The sequence below is a fragment of the Epinephelus fuscoguttatus genome, linkage group LG8 (assembly GCF_011397635.1).
Source record: "Epinephelus fuscoguttatus linkage group LG8, E.fuscoguttatus.final_Chr_v1".
Lineage (NCBI taxonomy): Eukaryota > Metazoa > Chordata > Actinopteri > Perciformes > Serranidae > Epinephelus > Epinephelus fuscoguttatus.
In genome coordinates, this window is record NC_064759.1 from 36757422 (window position 1) to 36781295 (window position 23874).

Here is a 23874-nt window from a genome sequence, read left to right on the forward strand (position 1 = left end):
AGCTTGAGCTTGGAGCGAATAAATGTCAAAACTAAATGCATGAACTAAACATAGTGAGATACATGCAGATTTGAAATGCAAGAGCACCCTCCATGTTTTTAGTGATCATGCTCTCTTGCTCAGACCATCTGTTGGCAGAGGCAGACACTCAGGCTCTTCCAAACTTCCTGTATTACGCATAGCTGGCATGTTGCCATTTTATTTTTGTTTGTTTAATGATATTGAGACTGTTTTAACATGTTTAACTTTGTTATGTTGGATAAATAATGACTGATGTTTATTAATCTTTAAATACATATATGTGTATTTTCAAATATGCAGAGGAGGGGCAGCAGAGCATTTTACTATATACTTAAGCTTTTCTACATAGCCTATAAATACGTATACGTTAGCACCACTATGTATCTTGTCATTGGTTTCAATAAACGTTATACTGTGGACACATTTACATCTATTTTATCAAATTTCAAAAACACACTTTATCATGTGATTGGTTGTTTTACCACACAAAACTAGGAACCAGAGACACAGTCAACAGCAACTGCAATATGCTCATTTGTAGCCCAGAGAGTCTCCAGAAACCCCTACGCCTGCAGTTTTTTTTTAACGATTTGTGGGTTAAGGGAAAACTTTATAGACGTAAAGTAATGCTGTGTATTACAAATGATCATTTCTTCAAGCCTTCAAATGAACTCTGCATTAAATTTAATACATTAATGTATTTACTTATTCATCATAAAAAAGTCAAACTGCTGCTTTAAAACACTGTAGTTTGTCTGTTCGTGTCTTGCCTTTCTACTGCGTGTTGTACTCCCTCTTTTCAGTCAAAATTCTGCAGTGACGTGTATCATATTGCGGTTAACATGTACAGTCATTAGGGATTTAAAAGGCGTTTTTGGCTCCTTCTCATGCACAAATGCCACCTGGTGGTTGGTGGAGTACACAAAAACTCCCCCAGTGTTAAAATTGGACTACAAATGAATGGAAGCGCCTCCTTACTGTGTCTGGGACCGAGTAGCGAAAATAAATGGGACACAACCGAACATACATCACAGAGAAATACTGCCTCTAAAATTCAGAAATCAGCTCAACTAGAGGTGAAACTAGGTAAAATTTAAGTGGGACCAGCTGCTGTTACATGAATGTGGAGAACGTAAATAAAAGTGTGTGAAGAGGTCTAACACACACACACACACACACACACACACACACACACACACACACACACACACACTGATGTATAGTGTATGCGTGCAGCTGTAATAGTCTGTTTACATGAGAAGCTCTTGTGCAGGAAATGCCGCCCCTGCTCCCTCTTTTTCCTCCTTATCTTCTTTTTAAAGGTGAGCTGTGCCCTGCTACACAACCCAGAAAACTTTTCCAATTCTTATACTGTCATACTAAGGTAAAATACAACTGCTGAATGTCCTATTAAATTCTTAAAAGAAACTATATTCCTCATATTAAAATTATCAGGGTTTCCCGAATAGGCATTGCCTATTTCTCACCTCAGAAGTTTTTAGAAATATATTGTAGTGTACTGTTTAGCTGTAAAGCACCCCCACCTCCTGGAGCAAATGTTCTCTTTTAAAGCTAAACGGTAAACTACAATATGTTTCTGAAAAGAGAAGAGAAGAGATGAGGCGAGATTAAGGCAATGCAGTGACAGAATTTCCTAGTTTGACAGTTTGACCACAGTTCATGAGAAGTGATTGACATGACTCACAGCTGCGTTAGAGACTCCTTGGCTCCGATTGGTTGTTTACGTTCAGCTGCTGTAGAGTTCAGCAAATACCATTACAGCCACTAAGAGGCGGAACATGCATTTTTTCACGGACTCTCTGTCTCATGTACTGCTGTCAGGCTATAGTTACAGTTTTAGCAAATATGACAAAAAGTTATTTTTATAAAAGTTACCAACTACAGCTTCAGTAAGAATGTTTAAAAGCCTGCTGAGCATTTTAGTTGGCATTTACATCCATTACCTTAATGATTAACAGGTTATCATGCAGGGCTTTGGACACTGTCAGGGGAGTTAATATAAACGTCCTTCTCCATCTTTCCAGCATAAGACTGTTTTTGGCAACTATAAAACAAACCAAGCAGGCTTTAGAGAATACACTAATGCTGACACTAGGTAAAACATGCACACGTAAATACAATAGCACAAGACTTAATACAGTCCTAATACAGCCTACAACATAACATTTTAACAGAGAAGCTTTTACAGTATATAGTAGGTGTTTTAACAGACATGGATTAGGCTAAGCTTTAGCTCCATTTAGGGAATTTAAAGGTGCAGAAAAGATGGAAAAATCCATCCTCTTCCTTTTAGATAAGAATAGAAGCCACATTTAAGGAGCAGTAAAGCTAATAAATCCCAGACTGTTTTCAAAACTGCTTTCATTCAATTAATCTTAATATCTAAATGCATCTTTTAAGTGCACTGACATTTCAATGTTGGCAGTAAATGAGGTCCTGAATGACATATCTCTTAGAAATCATGTAATAGATGGAGGCACATCCTGCTCCATGTCTTCCATGCTCTGTGGAGCACAGCCATATACCCTCCTGTTCTTAAAATGCCAGCACTGATTTTCCTAGTCTCATAAAGAGTGTGTTATGGATACAGTGGCAGTCCTGTTTAACAACCACTACCCTGGCTAATGTTACAGTTAGTGTGTGTGAGTGTGTCTATGAGTCACCTGATGGACATTACCTAAGATCTAAGTGCCTCGACAGCACTACCATGTGATAGAAACTTTCTTTCTGTCCTGTTTTTGCATTTTTTAGAAACTAAGATATTTTGTCTGTCCAATGTGCAGTATTTGTATATGACAACACACTGAACATGATAAGTCTATCTGCCTCTATGCACACTCACCTGAACAATCTCCAGCATCTCAGCTTTACTGATGTACCCATTTCCATCCAGGTCGTACATACTAAATGCCCATTTCAACTTCTGCTCCAGTTTGCCACGAGATGTCACACTTAGTGCGATTATAAACTCCCGAAAGTCTATTGTCCCGTCGCCATTAGCATCGAATGTGCGAAAGACATGCTCGGCGAACTTTGAAGCGTCTCCATAGGGGAAGAAATTGCCGTAGATCTTCTTGAACTCCTCCATGGAGAGGTTCCCACTGGGGCAGTCCCTCAGGAAGCCCTTGTACCATTCCTGGATCTCGTGCTCAGTGAAGTCAGTGCTCTCCAGGAGGTCCTGCATCACCTCCGGACGGAGCTTGCTGTTCTGCTTCCCCATGTCTGTAGGTCTGGTCAATCACTCGGCTCACAGCTGTGAGAGAAAGGGAAGAGAGAAGGTTTGGTTTTAGGATGGGATGAACGTTAACAATGCATGAGATCAGTTTGACATGCTGACAGCTAACAGCAGAGCAAATTTGATTTTTCAGGACTATAATGATAAAAAAATTCTAGTCTTTATCAGTGTTATCATCCTATTTTTACAATGTGCTGAAAATTTCCAAAAAGTACTCCAACACACCAGACTCCTGCACTGAGTTGAGCTCCTGTGGGTATCTGGCGGGTAACTCTTAAAAAGTTGATTCCCTGGTGGTATTTTGTCAGGTTCTGGGCGAAAAAACAGAACATGTGGGCCGGATTGCAGGTGTTGGATAATAAATATATAACGAAATAATACGAGAATAATAATATATATATTTAATTAATTTTTTTTACGTTGTAATCCTCTGACTGCTGACTTTGTGTGTCAGCTGTCTCCCGTGCCACCTGGAATACGAGAGCCGTTTCAATCAGGTATGTCGGGTTTGGAGATGCGCTGCTCAGTATTATGATAATAAGTGAAAAATATTAATTTAAATTGTATTTCCTGAATTACCTTTGTTTTAAAACACATTATCATAGTTTCACATGTACGAAATGCCCCAAAATGATCACTTTAAATTATTTTAACAGCACATATGTATCGTAAGATTTCTGGATTCGAGTCCGGCTCTGTGTCTTGTGTTGCTGAATAGGTTGTGTTCCGGAAGTAACTGGTCGTATGTCTCAGTTCCACTTTCAGAGCAGGTCTAACACCCTGAAATAATTTCACCAAGTTTTATATTGAAAACCAAGAAGAAAATAACAGCACTCTGCACTTTTTGTTTGCATTTATAATAACATGGCCAATACCTTATGTAAACATATTAAACCATATCAAATGTACATTAACAGTACTGCTGCACACCCACTTTGTAAACAAGGGAATAGCAAAGCAAACCCACAATGCATGCTGCTGCTAACTTTGGTCTATGCTAGACAGTATTTATTGTGAGTTTTTTTTTTTTTACACCAAAGTTTATTGTAAAACAATTTCATCTCTAGCTGTTAGAGTAAGCAGGCTGATGCTCTTCCATGGGAAGTGCAGCATATTGTACAAAACTTAAAAAAAAAAAAAAATTTAAACTTTTTTCATGATTCCTTGCAGCAAACGTCACTAACATCAAGAATAAGGGAGTTTCATTTAATTTTTCTGTGGTTAGAAAGAGTCATTACCATTGCTCGTGGAGTCAACCCTTGAAAAACATCTTTTGTGTTTTAATATTGAATACCATTTTACTTTGAAAGGGGAGTTAAGTATTAGGGTCCATTACAGGTTGTCAGTTTAGAGGCCTGACTCCCATGTATGCATCCGTTAAATTACCACCCGACTGAGCTCATGGACACAATAGCTGTGTCCTCAAGTGGCTTTACTGAGGTATAAATCTCAAATGCAAGCAACCCTCCTTTTCAGACTATACGTTTATCAGGACTAAAATCACCCCCTTCTTTTACAAACTATTGGAACTTTCCATGGAAAACAGCACTGTGTGCTCTGAGTACACACAGCGCCATATGCCCATCATGACTTTAATTACTCTGTAAATCTCTAGTCACACACTAAGCTGAGTTTAACTGTACTGGAAGGAAAAGGCGGTGCCGCCAAATGATAGCTGAGCTGAGCCTCTCAACAAACATCATTCAGATTCATAACCTCCTTAATTTTCTTCCTGGAATCGGCTTATCAGTGTTTGTAGTATGGATGTTAAATTTCCTGGATTTATGGGGATTTACTAAATTTACTTGCTTGACTAGGAAACTAACTATGAAATATTTCAAAGATCCATTGTTATAGTTAGTTTATGACCATAGACTGATAAAATAATGGATGTAGCAACTGTGATGTCACCCACTGGTTTGTGAACTCCCATTTTGAAGCCTAAAGTTTGGCATTTTGACATTATGCCATCATGGTTTTTTTTGGAGACAGAGGTGACCATATTTGAATGAGAAGGTGGAGCTGTGGAGGAAAGAAGGGTGGATCTGACTCATAACTGTGGTAACACCTCGCAGACAGCCTTTCACTCAAAGTTGCCCACCCTTAATTACACGTAAATTTAAGCCTTAATAGGATGTAAACAGGCGAGTTAGCTAAATTAGCTATAGGGACCAAAAAGATTTTTGTACCAGGTTGTAAACATGTTTATTTCTGCTGTAAAGTTGGGCATTTTAACACTGGGGTCTACGCGGATTGACATCCTCATGCGGCCCCAGGCATTGTTGCTTGTTTATAAAACTGTGTTAAAATGGAGAGAAATTGCTGAGTAGTTTAATTGAATCATTCCAGTCATATTCTTTTCAAATCTAGGATTCTATAGGCAACAAGTAACACCTGATATTCATTCATTCATTCATCTTCTAACCGCTTCATCCTCTTGAGGGTCGCGGGGGGGCTGGAGCCTATCCCAGCTACATCGGGCGAGAGGCAGGGTACACCCTGGACAGGTCGCCAGACTATCGCAGGGCTGACACATAGAGACAGACAACCATTCACGCTCACATTCACACCTATGGACAATTTAGAGTTATCAATTAACCTAGTCCCCAATCTGCATGTCTTTGGACTGTGGGAGGAAGCCGGAGTGCCCGGAGAGAACCCACGCTGACACGGGGAGAACATGCAAACTCCACACAGAAGGGCTCCCACGCCCGGGATCGAACCGGCAACCCTCTTGCTGTGAGGCGAGAGTGCTAACCACCACACCACCGTGCCGCCCCCCTGATATTCATGTTGACCCAAATGTTTAATCTTTCCCTACAGTTTTTATTTCACAAAGCCATTTTTTCCAATGACTGTTTTATTTTATACTGCCAGTTCTCATCACAAAGTCTTTGATAATCGAGACAAACATGGCAGAGCCAGTAACATGATGAACTGTTGATTCAAGAGAAATGGCAGTGTGAAATAGGGGTGGGTGATATGGTCAAAATCTCCAATTACGGTAATTTCATATTATAGTAACAGTATGTTTTACAATACAACAATTGTCCTATAAATCAAAGAAATGGTTTAAAATAATCATTCTGTACTTCTTTGTTGTTTGATTAATGTCTTCTTTCATTTCACAAAATAATCCTCGCTAGAGTAAAACTATTTTTTATATATTTTTTCCCTCAAAATGGGAGCTTTAAGGTTCCTGAGAACAATAAAAACAAGTGTTACAGGTCACATGAGAGTCCAGCATTTTGCCACACAGCCTGCCCTGAATGGCTCTTGCGGTACAAACAGTATTGCCAAATCTCTATCAGTGGACACATCTCCACTGGTATATATCATCATATCGCCCAACCTTAATTTGAAATCAAAAAGACTTTCAAAAAGGTTTTAAATGCCATATTTAAAAAAAAAAACTGCTCAGTGAAATAAAAATTAACCCAACAAACTCTGTTCCATTATGTAAATAAAACAGGATTATATTATATCTTATAATACATAACTGAAATTATATCGGGTTACTTCACATTGCCATAAGTCTAGTACAAAAATAGTCTGTATTTATCTGTTTGATTGTTTATCTCATTTCTTAAGCATTTATTTAACACTGGCCACTCTGGGTCTCCACAGATAATAAATCTCCAGAAACAAAAGCGGTGGCAGATACACAGACAGACGGATGGAGTGTCAGAGTTAGACAGGGAAATAGTAAGACGAGCCAACGTGGAAGAGTTCTGAGTCTGTTTTTTATCTGCCCTTTTTGTGACACAAACAGGAAGTGTCTGCTCCGCTCTCAGTGAGACTGTGCTCTCAGTACAGTAACCATGCTCTTTTTAAGTATGTGAGTATATACATGCTCATATTTTAGCATGTGTTCTATCAAAAGTCTTAATGCCATCAAAATACAATTATAAGAACCAAACGTGTTTTAAGTGACTACAGCAAATGTATTGATTTCCCTAACATATTATTCCTTGTATGTGTTTAGGTTGTGTGTATTTATGTCCAGTACGTATTCAGCCCTGTGCAATGATCTGTTAGCCTTGATATGGCCTTCACTCTGTAAACTTTAAGGAAACAGGTCACATGTGTACTCAAAACCACCTGGCAAGGTTCTTGAATACAACTGTTCTATATAGGAAAGTATAGAAAATGACAACAAGCGAAGTTTATTGGACGCAGGTAATCTACAGTCTCTAGTTGACTATTACAATCTAATGGAGAGAACTCCGACTTTCATTCTACCAACATCAAATCAAATCACGACAGACACTAAAAAACAGACCTCCTGCATTCAAGGTTCAACCAAGGCTACCACTGAGTAGAAATTCCACAATGTAAGCAAGGATATTTGAGAAGTGATAACCTATCAGTGTTGAATTATCTACTCGCAGAGCCTGATGGAAAAGCCTGAGTGCCTTAAAACACTGTAAAATAATCAGCCTGGCGGTTAATGCTGCAGAGCAGCATCTATCTCTCTTTGGTAAACATGACAATGAAAACAGCTCTGATGTCTGGGTAGGACAGAATCATAATCAAGTGGAGCAGTCACTTGAGTGGCACACGAATTAATGGAAGAATGCTTTTTGTAGGGAATTATGTTTAACACTCTCCTTTGTTTACTTCTATCACAGACTTGTGTTTGCACAGCCACACTGAGCACAGCAAAAAACTGCTTAGCATTTAAACAGCAGCATATTGAAAAATGTGGGAAGGAGAGATAACACGGAAGTAGACAGCAAAATTTAACAGCCTGCACATATATCAATAAAAATAAGATAACCTGGAGAAACAGAAGAGAAAAGTCTCTCAATGCCATGTGCAAGTTAACCCAGATAATAATATTACACATGGTGAAATGCTTACTGTAATCCTGAAGTAAAACCTACGGATGTTTACACAAGTTTAGCAAGACTAAGAGTCTACAGCCATGTTGTCAACTTTATGAGGTTCTACGTAGGCGCAACTGTGCTTTAAACTAACTACTAACATCAACATGCTCACAAAGAATGCTGATGTTTCATGGGCAAAATGTTAACCATGTTTGCCATCTTGGTTTAGCATGTTAGTATACTTTAAAAAAAAGTACAGCTAATGGGAATTGGCTTTGCAGGTATTTGATCACAAAAATTTCTGGGCAAATTAATTTTTTGACCTGCTGATGGCACTAGAAGAAGAAATGTCAGGGGATCATCCAAGTTATGCATCCTGATGGTGACATTTCAGTCCCTTTAACACAGCCTTTTCAAGGCAGGAATTTCACACCATTATGCTGCCTCACGATTCTGTATAAAAAGTACAATTGCAGTATGGGGGGACAGAGTTGTCTCTCTTTTTAGCCAGTATCAGAGATAGAACATGATCATGGGCGGAACAGGTGCAACATTTTTGATGACGTGTTATGCGACCCACTGCTGGAGATTGAAAAAGTAGCCGGTAGCAGTTTGCAGCTAACTCAAAGAAGAAGAACAGTGGCCGAAAATTTCTGAAAATTGGGAAGGGGGTTCCTTGACCTCCGAGCAGAGGACAAGATCAGCTGCCATATAACAGAGAAGGTAAATGATTGTTATTGTAATGTTATGTCACGCTAGAGGCTGACACTGTTGAGTTAAATGTCACGCCCATCATGCCTCTTTTGATTCTGTGATGCCGCTGTTGTTTAGTGTTGTGTAAAATTGCAAAGGCGAAATAAAGAACCGATTTGGTAGCAGCCCTATGGAGAGATTTCTGTGTAAAAAGGGCTACAGACTGTGGCACCATGACATCACCCATTGGTTTGTGGACTCCTGTTTTTAAGCCTCCAGTTTGGCATTTTGGCCATCAGCATCTTGTCTTTTTTTGGAGCCAGAAGTGACCATGTTTGGACGACAGGGTAGACCTGTGAGGGGAGGAGGAGCGAGGGGTGGATCTCATTCATAGACTCCTCACAGACAGCCCACGTTATTATGCCTTAATAGCATTTAAACAGATAAGTTATATAAAAATTCACACCTTGCACAGTTGTCATCAATGTTTAAAGTAGCTATAGAGACCAACACCATTTTTGTACCAGGTTGTAAACATGTTTATTTCTGCTGTGAATTTGGGCAAATTAAAATGGATGTCTTTTGGAATTGGCTTGCTCTTGGAGCCAGCCTCAAGTGGCCATTTGAGGAACTGCAGTTTTGGCACTTCCACATTGGCTTCATTTTTCAGTCTTGAGGTTGCTGCCTGGGGGGACATGAATGTCTGGAACAAATTTCATGGCAATCCTTGCTATAGCTGTCCAGACTTTTCATTCACAACCACAAATCTCAACCTTAAGGTGGTGTTAATGGGAATGACAGTTGATCACCACAGTAGGAGGGATTCAACCTCTTGGGAGCATATGTGTAAAAACATTCATGATAATTGAACTGAAATTTATTGCAGCTCATGCAGCTCATGTGGACAGAAAGCATAAACAAAGTATAAACCTGAATGAGGATGCAAGGCTTGCTCATAATATCAAACAATGAGTTCAATTCTCTACACTGAGTCTTTGGCTGCAATTTCCGCATGCTACTCAGACAGATTTAATTAGTCACTGCTTTCAGGAGGTTTCATCCTGTTCTCTACAGTGTGCCCTCTTTCTTTCCTTTCCTTTCATTCTTCTTCTACCAAATGCTTTAGTATTGCAAGGCACAAACAAAAAAGTAGGCGACTAAAGAAATGTAAGGCCTTCAACATTTAATGAAAGAGCATCAAAATTTAAAATAAGAGTTAATTACTTTGCAGACCTTTGGGTTAATTTGGTTTGGATACAAGTTGTCCTTTGTCCTATAATGGCAGGTGAAACTGCATAACTGGAGGTTTGGTTGAGAAAGTTTAAAAAACTCTTGACTTCACGCCAATTACCGCACTGACTACTCTTAAAGGTTCTGCTTCAGCAGCTGACCCTCAGAATGATTACACTTCAGTCTGTCGCCAGGCTCTTCACTAATGGAATCCATAGCCATGACCCTGTCCACTGCTATAACACAGACGACATGCACATACACATTCACAAAGCCTTAATTACTGACCCACTGTGCCCTGTCACCTGTTATGATACACTCCATTTCCAGTCTGTACACATACGTTTCCACACGCACAAACATAGCATTGAAGCACTCTGATGCTCCTGATGACGGGCTCAGCCAACTGAGGATACTGCTGGCAACCCACTTGTGTGATGACATGGATATTTTTTTTTTTAGCTGCTCGTCTGGAAGTGTGTGCTTGTACCTCTATTCATGTAAGAATCAGTTTAATAATCAAATGAAGGCAGAAACACAAAAAGAAAACAAGAGCTTGTGTATGTACTGTACTATATATTTGAGATCAGAAGCTGACATTAAAATGTGTAGGCACCGGTGAGTGAGAGAAAATGTTTCTGTACTATTCAAGGCTGCTGCATGCTTCAGTGGGCTGTTCAGAATGTCAGACAGTGTTGGAAGGCTGCTTTCTCATAGCTGGGCTGGGGCTGGTACATCTAAACATTTTCGTAACTTGCCTAAAACAGACAATCTGACAGTGTCTGTGCACTGTCCACATCAACAGGCTGCAAATTTGCATTTCCTGGGATAGTAGGATACTTGGGATATCCTCTCATTCTTACCCTAACTTTAACCAATCTCCCTCCTCTGGCCTAAACCTGACCAATTCAACCAATGAAGGTGACCAGTGCTAGCCAATCAGAGGAAGAGTAGGGCAGGTCATGCCTTCGCCATGCTAGGAGATCCAAATTCATCAGAAAGCCGAGTGTACTCTGATGGGATATTAGGAGGAGTGCCAGTTAATTCACAAATTCAGTTCTAGTTCTACAAACAGCTACTGTGACCAACATATCAATAACTTTTATCCACATTTGTTGGGTCCATTCCTTTTTTTTTTTCAGAATAGGGACCCAAGTTCCCAAACACATGCATTTCTACAAGAACATCACGATTAAAACACATCAGTACAGACAGTCTCATGTACAGCTGAGAAGCGACAGAACTCGCCAAACTTAAGTGGAGCTCATATGCATGTGCCTGCTAAAGGTGCTCTACGCATAGGTGGAAGAGATATACTGTAACATTTTTAGCAAAAATACATGAATTTGGGAGGTACTGAGCATACAACTGGATAAATGAGATTTGGATTATACTGTAGGAGTAGTATGAGATTTTGCAAACAGCTTTTTTAATATAGTTTTGCTGTTCTTAAACTTGGTCCCAGTTTACTTCAATTCATGAAGAGGGTTCACCTTTTTTTGGATTCTCTGTTTACTGTGGAGGCATACAAGAAAAACAAAGTCTTCACAAATTAAATGTAACATGCTGTAATGGACATACAAATGGTCATTTAATGGTTTAAGCATTGTTTTTATTAGACTGCGAGTCTACACTCATGCTAGTGACTTTGCAAGGCTGTAATTCAACATAGCTTTGAGCTACATGTAGGGCTGCTTGATTATGGAAAAAATCATAATCACGATTATTTTGGTCAAAATTGAAATCACGATTATGCAAACGATTATGCGCCGCACGTGATGACTTACATTGTTTATACAACGGCATGTCATTTCTGTCTCTACATGGGCGCAATTCTCCTCTGCTCTCTGTATCGGGTACGGTGGAGTTCGGCCCCGGTGCACATACACAAAGACACGTGTGTGCACACACACACACACAGACAGGTGCGCACACACACACTGCCCTCCCTCTGCCATTTTCCGCTCGCTGTTTTTGAAATCTTCCACGATCACCTGCCCCTCGCATTATTCATAGTTCACCTACTTGACTGGCTTGTGGAGTGAATAGAGGAGAGGAGGGGAGGGGCGGTATTGCGCATGCGCGGCTTCCATAGAAGTCAAAATAACATCTCCAGGCATCTGTGACCAAAAATCGTGTGCACTCGATTTCATTAATTTTGAAATTGTTTGACCTCAAAATCGTAATCGCGATCACCAGACGATTAATTGCATAGCCTTAGCTACATGCCAACATTGGCATGCTTACATGCTCATAATGCCAATGCTAACATGCTAATGTTTCTCAGTTGTTGCCTTCTTTGTTTGGAATTTTGACATGTTAACATTTACTAGTTAGCTCTGATCATAAAACACAGCTGCAACCTGTGGGAGTGTAATGGCAATCCATCCAATAGCTGTTGAGACATTCCACTCAAATCTGAAAATGTCAACCTCATGGTAGCATCCTCTGACCATTAAAGGGCCAGTGTGTAATATTTGGCATGGTTTATTGTCAAATCTGAATCTGAATATTCTACCCAATAATATGTTTATATAAGTGTATAATCGCTATAAAATAAAATTTGGTCGCCATCTTGTGCCACCCGAGCGGACAATCCAGCCAGCCAGAGAACTCGTTTTGCATGTATAAATAAACCAACGAAGAAGACAGCGGAAGGAAGGAAGAAGGAGGAGGAAACAGCAGGGTGTTAGTAGTTTGTCAATAGAGAGTAGTGAAAAGTTTTTTTAGTTGTAAAGTTTGCGAATGGACCACACTTACCAAGCAACAGGAGAGAATGAACCCAAACCGTCATCTGCGAGGAAAAGAAGATGTAAAGAGGGGCAAAGAAAACGGGACAAGCGGCGGCAGAGAATAAACATCGGTGATGTTTTTCAGCGATGGAGGGGATTCATGAAGGACAAAGGGCTTCAATCCGACGCTGAAGTGGCATGTTTTCTGCTGGACAGGTAAACTACTAAAATAAATGCTACTATTTGTCAGCACGTAGTATAATAGTGTTACGTGTCAGACTCGACAAGTAGGGAGTGAGGAGGAGAGTTCATAATGTTACATCATCTCCAGGTAGAGCAATTACTGTAAAACACTTGTGAAAATTTTAGTCTTATGTCAAAGGCATAACAGGCATAACATCCTCCCCTCCTCCTCTTCACATCGCCTGGCCCTTCCTGCACATCTTCCTCTCCCTGGTCTTCCTCCTTTCCCTCTCCATCCTCTCCCTGTCTCCTGTAGAAAATCACTCTGCAAACAATATTATAATACGTAATGTTAACGGTTATCCTACCAACCTAACGATTATTTGCCGCACTGTGCCATGACTTTATTTAGCATTACTGCGCTAATGTTTGCTCGTATTACCAAAACAATTAGGAATAAAACACTCCTAACCTCTCACTGATAACCTATAACATATCATAATATGGTTTAGATCTTCACCTCATTGCTCGTTGCTTCGGATATGTTACCGGTGGAGACGCTGCTCTCTGTCGCGGACGACGCCATTTTCCCAAAGTGTTTTGGTTCTCGGAGGCCACCGTAACTTTGCCGACAGGAGGGGTGAGCACAGGCGAGCGAGTGAGCGCTGCAATCTAGAATCTAAACGCTACATGTCACTGTTTTCAACCCATTTTACACACTGGCCCTTTAACGTCTGTACAAAATTTCATGGCATTTCTCCAACAGCTTTGGAGATACTTCAGTCTAGACTATGGTGGTGAATGGACTGACCAATATCACATTATCATTCAAGCACTGCTAGCAAGGCTAAAAAAAGAAACGAAGGGTGGAGGTGAATCTGAAAGGCCTTTACTGTCAAGTAGCTACATGAAGTGCTGCAAAGGAGAAAATTGAGAGACCTCAAGGTTTCAGTCTGTTAGATAAATCGTAAAAGTCTTAGCCAATGAAACAACAGAGGTGTCATCTAAAAACAGTCATAATAGTTTGGATATAATATTCACTGTCAATAAATTCTGACTATTCAGTTCTAAATGACAGTGATCTCTATGTTCTACAAAAGCTACTATCCATCCATCCATCCATCCATCCATCCATCCATCCATCCATCCATTTTCAGGCACCCTGATCAGAAACCACCTCAACTGACCCCTTTCGACGCAAAGGAGCAGCGGCTCTACTCCAAGCTCCCTCCTGATGCCTGAGCTCAAATAACTAAATAAAGATATTTATATTATATACTCTAGTTTCTTGCATCACCTAAAATTTTAGCTATAGTTCAGAAAAGGTAAGAACAACTTGGTTGTGCAATGTAATTGGCCGACATTAAGTAGTTTGTCGAAGCAGGCAGAAGCTTCCACTGTTGCTGTCTCTAATCCACTCACATTCCCTCTCCTGAAGCCAGCTGCAGAACCATTTCAGTGCTGATTATCATTCAAATCAAGCGTGCAGACAGAAGCGGACAGTAATTCAGATTCAAATAGAGCCTGTGCAGAACTCGCTCCATGGCTCAGATTCACATTCAGATTTTAACAACCTATCCACTTCACATGCACACTCACCAGTTAAGCTGCTGATATTCTCTAACCACTTCCACTGGGGACAAAACAATATCAATTTTAAACACAAAGGCTCTCCACGATGAAAGGCTACAAAGACTGTGATGATGTTAATACTGTATGAATACATTATGAGACAGCTCTCATACGCTGACAGGAGAGATCTCCATTTTAACCTTTTCATCTTATACATACATCTTGATTTTTACCTCCGCCAAGGAGGTTATGTTATCGCCGGCGTTGGTCTGTTTGTCTGTTTGTTTGTCTGCAAAATAAAAAAAAATTCTCAACGGATTTTGATGAAATTTTCAGGAAAAGTTGATAATGGGACAAGGAACAGATGATAAAATTTTTGGTGGTGATCGGTTGAAGCGAAGTGGATAAAATAATAAAATGGCGGGAAATCCGAGCTGCTTGGCGGAGGTCTGTGCTCCCAGAGTGCTTTTCTCGTTATTAATCTTTTTCCATCCTCATACTCTTCAGCTGTCCCTCATTCGTCCCGCTTACTTGTACAAATCTGTCTACTATCCCATTCATAAACTGCTCATCTTTCTCTTCCACCTCTCCTGTACCTTATTTCCATACTCTTCATCCTCAGTTTCATTTCATCCTACACATGAACAATTCACTCTCTTATGAAGCAATTTCACTGCAGTTACCATAGTAACATTCGGAAAAATCTCACAGCCATTGATGAGCTTTCTGGCTGAGTGTGCTGCGTACACACACACACACACACACACACACACACACACACACACACAGACTAGTCACAACTACTCAGATACATGGAATCGGTAACTGCGGGATGTGTGTGCGTGGGGGTGTATAGGTGGTTGTGTGGGTGCAGGTATGTGAGGTCAGTAGCATGTACCCAACTGTGATCAACAGTTGTATAAACTCATAGTTATTATAAATCTTTTTTATGAAGCAGAGTGACAAATGGTAACAATTTAGACACAAAGCCTTACAGCAGTCTACTCTGCATGAATCCTACATTTGAATCAGCTACTCCAGACTATTCTTTTTACATCAACAAATTATAATCATTACTATCATAACCATAACTGAACTTAACAATTGCCAGAACAGCCTTTCACACTGTGTTCCACCTGATTCAAAAGAAACTCTCTTTGATTGTGGATGTCAGGTCAGGTTGGTTTAAAATATAGAAGAGAAAACTGCTTTTTCACACCAATGGAACAAGGAGCAAAATCGCTTTGTGAGAACAAACAAGAAGGTTTATGGTAGACATGGTCTTATTTTTGAGAGACACTATCTGTAACAATACCACTCACAATAAACGTTAATTAATATTCTTGACTATAGTGTCATAACTACTCGTAATATTAAGGTTAAGAATAAAAGACAGATGTCATTTGCACCTTTTGTTCTAGTAAAAACAGGATCACATTTACTTCATATTTGGACCAAGTACAAAGCCTCAAGTCTTTGTGCTCATGTCGCAAATCAAAATGAACAAGTCCCAAGTCAAGCACCAGCTCCAGTCCTTAACAAGTCATAATGCGCTATTTCCCAAATGTAAGGCCATTAATGATATATTAAATTTAAAAAAACTCTTCCATGCTTTTTAAAAATTGTATCTATTTGTCAAAAATGAGTTTCTAAAAACAAATGTGACTGAACTTAAACATAAAAAAGTAGTAGCTGACATTGCATTTTAATAGCATACAGCATTACTAACCAGTACCACAGCACAGTGAATTTTCTGTTTCTGTCCTGTCTTGTTGTATTCAACTTATCTCATGTTGGAAAATGTCTATAACTTTATCTTCCCAAGTTTCTCAGACATTTTCTGTCAGAATATTCTTCTTTTTAAAATGATATTGTATGTTGCATGTTTTATTTCTAAAAGAAATAAAATGATTAGCTTTAATGTTAGCTGAGGAAAAGTATAGAAATTAACTTAAAAGACAACAACTCTTTAATCTTTGGGTTTGTGGACAATGTCACGTATGTTCAAGTCAAAAGGCTCAAGTTTACGTGAAGTCACGAGTCACTGGTGTTAAAGTTCAAGTTGAGCTTGAAGTGTTTTTCAATTTTGTCAAGTCCAGGCTAAAGTCATCAAATTTTTTTGACTTGAGTCTAACTCGAGTCCAAGTCATGTGACTCGCACCTCTGGGGTTTTGTCAGTGGAGATGAAAGGAAACAAGATAGAAATTGGGTACATCCTGCAACAAAACTTCCCTAATTTGGGGGTGTCTTAATCCCAGGTCACTAGGCCACCTCAAAGGTTGCATCTTTACCATAACATTAACATTTGTTTGACCAAATTTACCACTAATAATGCTCTTTTAGCCCCAGCTACCCCACTTTACCAATCCTATAACACCAGCTGTTTCAGAGGGGGAAAAACCTTATGGTCCAGCTGCAGCAGATTCCTGTGGAGAAGGAATCTCAGATGGAGAAGACCCAGTAAAAAGACTCCGTGGATGTCTGACTTGTTCAAGTGTTAACAATTCATTTAAGTGAGAAAACTAGGAATCAAAATAGACTGCTTTATCTAACACTGCCAACTTTATGACAACTTCAGAACAAACAATAACTGTCTCCCAATTCAGGGGCTGAATCCTTTGAGCTCTGCATTTTTACACCAAATATGTCATGGGACCTGTTTAAAAGCTCTTTTAAATGCAGCGGAGAAGGGAAGCTTCCTTACACTTACTGAAAAATGGAAGAATAGAAAAACCTGTAAACTCTGGTGACATTAAACTAGCACAGTTTCACTTAATAATTCAGACTTTCTGGGTTGATCAAGGCTATCTCCTAAAGATCTATGCTTGAGTGGTAAATGCTCTGGAAGATCCAGCCCTTTTATAGGGATATAGCTGTAATCAAAGGCCACTTGTCAATCATGTATTTATACATTACTTAAAGGCTTAATAGCTTAAGAAGTATCCACTGATAACAAATCATGATACATACAGTACAGCATGCTGAACCTGAGGTAAAAAAGCACTGCGTGTGTTTTAAAGAGTAGCAAGTCCATGGCAAAAACATTTTATTTACTATATTGCAAAAAAGGTTTTAAAGTGAGTTTAAGTAGAGCACTTCACTTTGGAAACCTCCCTTTCACTTTGGTTAATCTCTCGACTCATTGCAAATAGTTTTTAATGGAAACCCAAATGGTGATGCTAAATTTGCAATGGAAAACCAAAGTGGTTTGCGATGAAACCCCAGAATAATATGAGTGCTAACTACACAAAGGGACCATAAAGAAGAAAGAAATGGGTAGTGTCTTTTTTGTAAGAAACATCTGTACATTTGGTTTTTCTTAGTGCAAGGCAGCAGCTTGAGACTCCAGAACAATGGACAGCAGGAACAACAGAGACGGGAGAGGGGAGGTGAGAAAGAGAGGGACAAAGACACACACAAAAATAGAAATTAAAATAAGAAAGATAATGCATACATCTGCCCACATCCTACTGGGCCCTTAGAGACACAACTCTGTTCTTGGGTTTCCTGTCCCAGCAGGAAAACTCGAAGACAATTCAAGCCATTTAATAATAATTCATCACTCAAGCCACATTGTTCTTTTAACCAATCTAATTTACCACCAACATACCTGTTTGTTTTTATCGGGCACAACTGCAACCTGACTGAAACACAATAAGGGCTAAAATCAGTCTGCAATGTTTATTGCTTCCAAAGAGGCGTCCAAAAGAAGAAACCTCTCCCCTCAACTTCCTGACAATACTCTGGCACTGGGAGGCGAGGTGGGAAAACACAGAGACAGGCACTGGCAGACAGCCAGGCAGTAGCTGGATGGAGGGTGACCCAAGAGAGGGGCAGATGAGTTTGTACTACTTGGACTAAAGCCAAGTATTCTAGCATCGGACTACTTGATTCTTCCCTCTTCTTTTGTAGCAAAGCTGACCATACTTGTGCAAGCTCCTTCCCAAACAGACCAACACCAGATCTGAGACAGCAGACAAACAGCGTTTGAAATCTTGTCGGATTGACTGAGGTTGCCTGTTGGTTAGCCCGATGCTGCCCACAGTCATTTTTTTCAGCCCTTATACTTTTAAATGGCCTCCTTAGCCTTCATTAGGTTGCTATGGTAACAGACCTGATCGGAGGAGGGGGAGGAGGAGGCACACATTGTGCCTACTGATTCAGGAGAAGAGTGAACCAATGAGAAGCACAAGATGACACACTTCCTCAAGTCACTTTCATAATCAACTTAAGGGTTATGTAATTTCATCTATGTAGCCACAGTGTAGAGATCTCACACTGCGCCTGTTCAACGATGTGCTATTATCCATGTTAGAGGTATTAAATAAGGATTATATAACAGCTCTACTGTTTATTCTGGCTTGCTTGCGAGCATTAGATATATAAATGTGCAAAGATCCAGGATAACATGGATTAAGCAACTTCTCAGCTGATTTGACAACAATTTTGGTGGACTGTTATGAGAATCAGCTCAGGTTGCATGCCTGCGAAGAATCTCTTCTTCGCTTCCTTAGACCAAGAGAAAAGGGCCCCTGCCTTATATTCAGAGGTCATATCTAATGTATCTGGCTCCCTGTCCGTGGTGCCCCGGTGGGAGTTCTCTGCCTGCCTGGCATCGGATCATTTGACCTGGTTCACTGGCTGGATGACAAACCCATGGGTTCCAACAGGGGGAAAGATATTGTTATTGTAGTCTTTATGGTTCAGTGATCTAATCTGCGAGTCTGCTTTAGTATAAATCCTGCCTCGTCTGACTAATGATACAACTCTTGCAACTGACGACACACTAAGCCCAGCCCCTATTAGTCATTGTTGCTGTACCTGTGCAGTTTACAAATCTAAATGATAAATCACCATTCACAAATTCTTAGAAATTCAATTTAACTGTCCAGTGTGTAGGAATTATAGGGAAGTATTGGCAGGACCAGAATATAGTACAATCAGTGTGTTTTCCTTAGTGTATAATCACCTAAAAATAAGAATTGTTGAGTTACCTTGGAACAAGCTGTACATCTGCATAGGGGGCCAGTCTTCATCTGCAGAGTACGCCATGTTGCATGGCCACATTTCTACAGTAGCCCAGAATGGACAAACCAAATATTGGCTTTAGATAGGGTCATTCCTGTGTGTTCCAATGTACAGGATGGATTAAGCAACTTAAGGTCACACATTGAGTCTGTGTGTTTTGGAGAGGAAGAGACCTCTGTGAATAATGCAGCTCCCAGTAAAAACCTCCTGAACATCAAGATCTTAATTTATCAGAAAGAAAAAGGTGAGCGCACATTAGCAGGTGTTGGGGTAGCAGCCCATCTGCGATGAGCTGAACAGTGTTAGAGAAACACTAATTTGTAACATGAAACAGCTTTGTTCAGAGTTTTTCTCAGTTTTAATTACCTGGTCTGTTTGCTTTAGAAATGAGGAGACCTCTGTGGATTAGGGAGGCACCCTGAAAGTTGGAGAGTTGAATCATTAGTCAGAGACCCCTCAGTCAACAGAGACTGCTTCACGTCAACGTTTTCTTTTTCTTTGGGTAGTCAGTGTGCCGTGTGCAATGCACTTCTGGGGACATTTTGGTCCCCAGATTTTGCTGTGGAGTGAGTGCTGCTAATTTCCATGATACTCATTGATATATAGTATAGAGTGGCACAGAGGAGGAGAGACACTCTCTCTCTTCTGCTTAGAAGTGGTGAATTTACAGCTCACAGCAACTTAATACGATACAGTCTCTGGCTTTTGTTTGGTATCGAGTGTCGGAAAAAAATGTTGCACAATTCCGATCCATCGTTAGCACAATTAGCTGACTGACAATTCTGAGTTGGGTCCAGCCCTTCTGTGCATAATTCAGCTCTTAGTGGGAACCTACTGAACAATGAACACTGAAGGAATCCTTACCGGGAGTTCATGCTTGGCACATGGGAGAAGTTTTAGCTGGCTGCAATCTGCAATACTCACTGCTAGATGCCACTAAACCCTACACACTGTTCCTTTAACTTCAGACAGGGGTAAACAGAACTGCTTCTTGTTTCTACACAGCAACAGTCAAGTTTGTCAGCTGAAATGACAACCATCATGAGCAGATTTTATCAGCTGTAGCTAGCTAGCTAATAACACTGAATATATAGATTTATAGGTTAGTTGAAAAATCTGTCTGCACATGCAACAAAGCAGAATTGATGTATGTTAGCCTACACAATATAGCAAGCATCCAGGGAATGTGCTAGTTGTTTATAGGGCTTTTTTTCTTTTTCTTTTTATTAATAACCTGTAGTCACACATGATAATGTATTATGAAATACACTGGCCCTTTTAGCCACTTCTACAGGAAGCCAGCTACTTAGCCAATATTTGCAGCTTAATTTAGAGCAGACAAACACGTTGTCTAATCCATTCCTTCTTGTATTCTAGGTTTTGGAGGTTAAAAAACAACAACATCCATCTTTATATACCAGGGAGTGGTCTTACTACAGTCCTGTGCACATTCCTTCAACATATGGGGAAATCCAAAGTTTGACAGGCATGCTGTTTCTAGGTGTCTAGTTGCAGTTGTTACACTATGACTGGAATAATGGTGTTTGGGGGTTAAGTGAATAGTCAATTACACATGCATGTGCTCAGATAGCTTGTTTTAACAGTCTGATATTGACTACCATCTGAGTATGGAAAAAATCAGCAGTAAACATAGATCTCCAGGCACAGTGAAAAACATAACAAAACAGCTTAAAACTTTAAATGCTTAATACACAAAGTGCTGCCTGCTTTGGTTATGCTTTATTTGTTCAAAGTACATTTTCCATAAAAGTGATGACCAGTGATAAAAAAGAATTGCTTCCTACTCAATCACATCTGCTGGATACAAATTTCCATTAGCATTGTAAAAGATTAAGTGTAATGGCTGTAAAATGTGCCAAAGCTCAACTATAACTGATAAAAGATGTTTGCAGAACACCTATAAGAGCAGCTGGAGAATGTATAGAGGTTGTTACAGAATAAGGGCGAGGCCTATCATGTCAGTGAACGCATTATGAGAGACAAAGTAGTCAGACAGCGAAAGACAAAATTTGACTTGGGCAGAGCTTGAGCCTGGAGATAGTTGTGATTGAAGAATGCCCCTGGGGATGCAACAAAGCTTGCTCTGCTTCCTGTGGTCAAAGGAAAATATAGTAACAGGATATAACATCACGGAAAATAACAAACAGAATGGAAGTTACGTCACAGTGGAGGTCAGAGGTCGGGATGAACTCACGGAACCGGGATGTGTTGAACAGTGAAAATGTTTTGGTGCGTTAAGATAACTAAATATGTAGATACTGGTAGGCAGTTTGAATGAGTCATTTCCTGTGTTGTACCAAGGAGAGCAAGAATCTGCGACTAATTAATATAAATATAATTAGTTTTATAATAGGGTTGATAAGTTCTGCTGCTCTCATTAGAGCTTAATTCAAACTGAAGCATAATTTCTCCGTACAACTTCTGGGAAAGAGATGCAGCCAGATGATCATAGTTTATAAAATCATGCAGTGCAGTGACGATACAGACATTTCATACACCTGCCAATGTACATTCAACCTGTTGGACCAAGTTGGACCATTCACCGCCGTCAACCACCTGCTTGCACTATTTGTATGCAATGCGATTTGAATTGAAAAGACCAAAAAAAAAAGTAGGGAAAAAAAAAAGCGCAGAGTTTGGCTGAGACCCTGAATGGAGAGGGATGTAGGACTGTATAACCTATGGAGGGAAATTAAGGTGGTATGACTGGTATGTCCGCCTTGGTCGCCAATATCAGTTACAAAAGTTAAATATGTTAAGAAAAAGTCTTTACGAGAATGACTGACAGTAACTGGATCTGAAGTTTTAAGATTATAGTCTTTTCATATAACAAACTATATGATTTTATCTTCTGACTGTCACGCCCACTCACACAGACTGGAAGGTACGAGTTTACCATCTGAGATGACCAGACAGAGCAAGTGACACACTCACACATTGTTCAGCTGCGTGAGTGGGAAACAGCCACTGTGAACTGCAATGAGGGGTGTTAATGGATGCTGTATGTTTTAGGTTATCAAGAAATTGTTGCAATACGTACTGATGACAGTCAACAACTATACTTTTATATTTCACTCAGTAACATTTTAGAAAATCATGTGACTTTGAAGGTGCTGTCATCAAGATTTTTATCTCAGTGAATCAAATGGTATAGCATATTCTTCACACAATAAGATGTTGCTCTACTATTTCTACCAACGTAGCTATCCCCTTTCAAATTACACTGTGGTGAATGCTGCTAATTAATGATCAGAACTAGATTATAGCAATATAGGATTTAAAGGATTTCTGGCATTTTGGCTGGATTAAGCGAAAACAGTTGTTCCCATCAAGATATTCCGGTAATAAATGGTTTCTGAATAATATCTGCAAAGATACAATGCTTACATGCATGCATAAATTCATGGGTTTGGGACAGAGCTAGTTACAACAGGGATGGGCCGCTATACCAATGCTGTTTTTGTCAAACTCTCTCTTTCTATACAAAGTCAGACTTAATATGTAATGTAGAATGATTAAAGACTCAAGAGGAAGTCTCAGTTACTTTGTAGATAACTAAAAACAGTGAGGGAAAGTCCTAGCACCGCATTTGTCACATGTGTGCAAAATATATTCAAAACCAGTGAAGCGCTAATCTGTGTGGGCTCACAGTATCTCTATCTGTGTTGTGAGTAGCTGCCACAACAACATACGGGCGTACAATACAGTATCCACTCTCTACGATAACATCTTCATTTCAGACAGCTCACAATAACTGCACAGCTTCAAAAAGCAATTCCCAAGCACGTATTGCATTCAAGTGATTTTTAAGTGACAATTCAGTGATAGCGCTCGTCTCCTTTCGCCTCACATACCCCAGTAAGGCATGCATCCTGACTGCCAAAGATCTCTGCAGGCATTGAGAAATTCTAAGTAGTTGTGTATCTGAGATCTATCACCTCCTAGCTGCCACACTGTCATTTGCAACACTCCCTTTGGGAAATCATTCACATGCTATATCGTGAATAATTCAAGATGTTCCATATTGGCAGAGAGCTGTTTCTGGGCTCCTTGTGAAGGGTAAAAAACCCCCAGCTACTTTCAAAATAATGTCCACAGTAATTGGACATCCTTTTTTCTCCACGAGTATCAAAACTGTTTGAAACACATTTCATGATTCCCTTAGTCTTCACTGCACAGACCCAAAATTATTATTTGTTGGCTATGTGTGTTATTTTTGCTCAACTATTAATTTTACCAAAGTCATCCCAAAATAAGATTTAATCTGATATTGATTTAAGTTACATGTAGTGAATTATTTAATTATTAA

General features: G+C 39.8%; 1 protein-coding gene across 4 annotated transcripts in view; it reads right to left on the reverse strand.

The window, feature by feature from the left end:
- LOC125892824 (neurocalcin-delta A) overlaps positions 1 to 23874 on the reverse strand; it is a 94214-nt gene that overhangs the window by 22093 nt on the left and 48247 nt on the right. For all 4 annotated transcript variants that reach the window (XM_049583094.1, XM_049583092.1, XM_049583095.1 and 1 more), the window contains one exon: positions 2885 to 3295. In XM_049583094.1, coding sequence (XP_049439051.1) covers positions 2885 to 3262 — 378 coding nt within the window. In that variant the 5' untranslated portion in view covers positions 3263 to 3295. The remainder of the gene's footprint in view (positions 1 to 2884; positions 3296 to 23874) is intronic.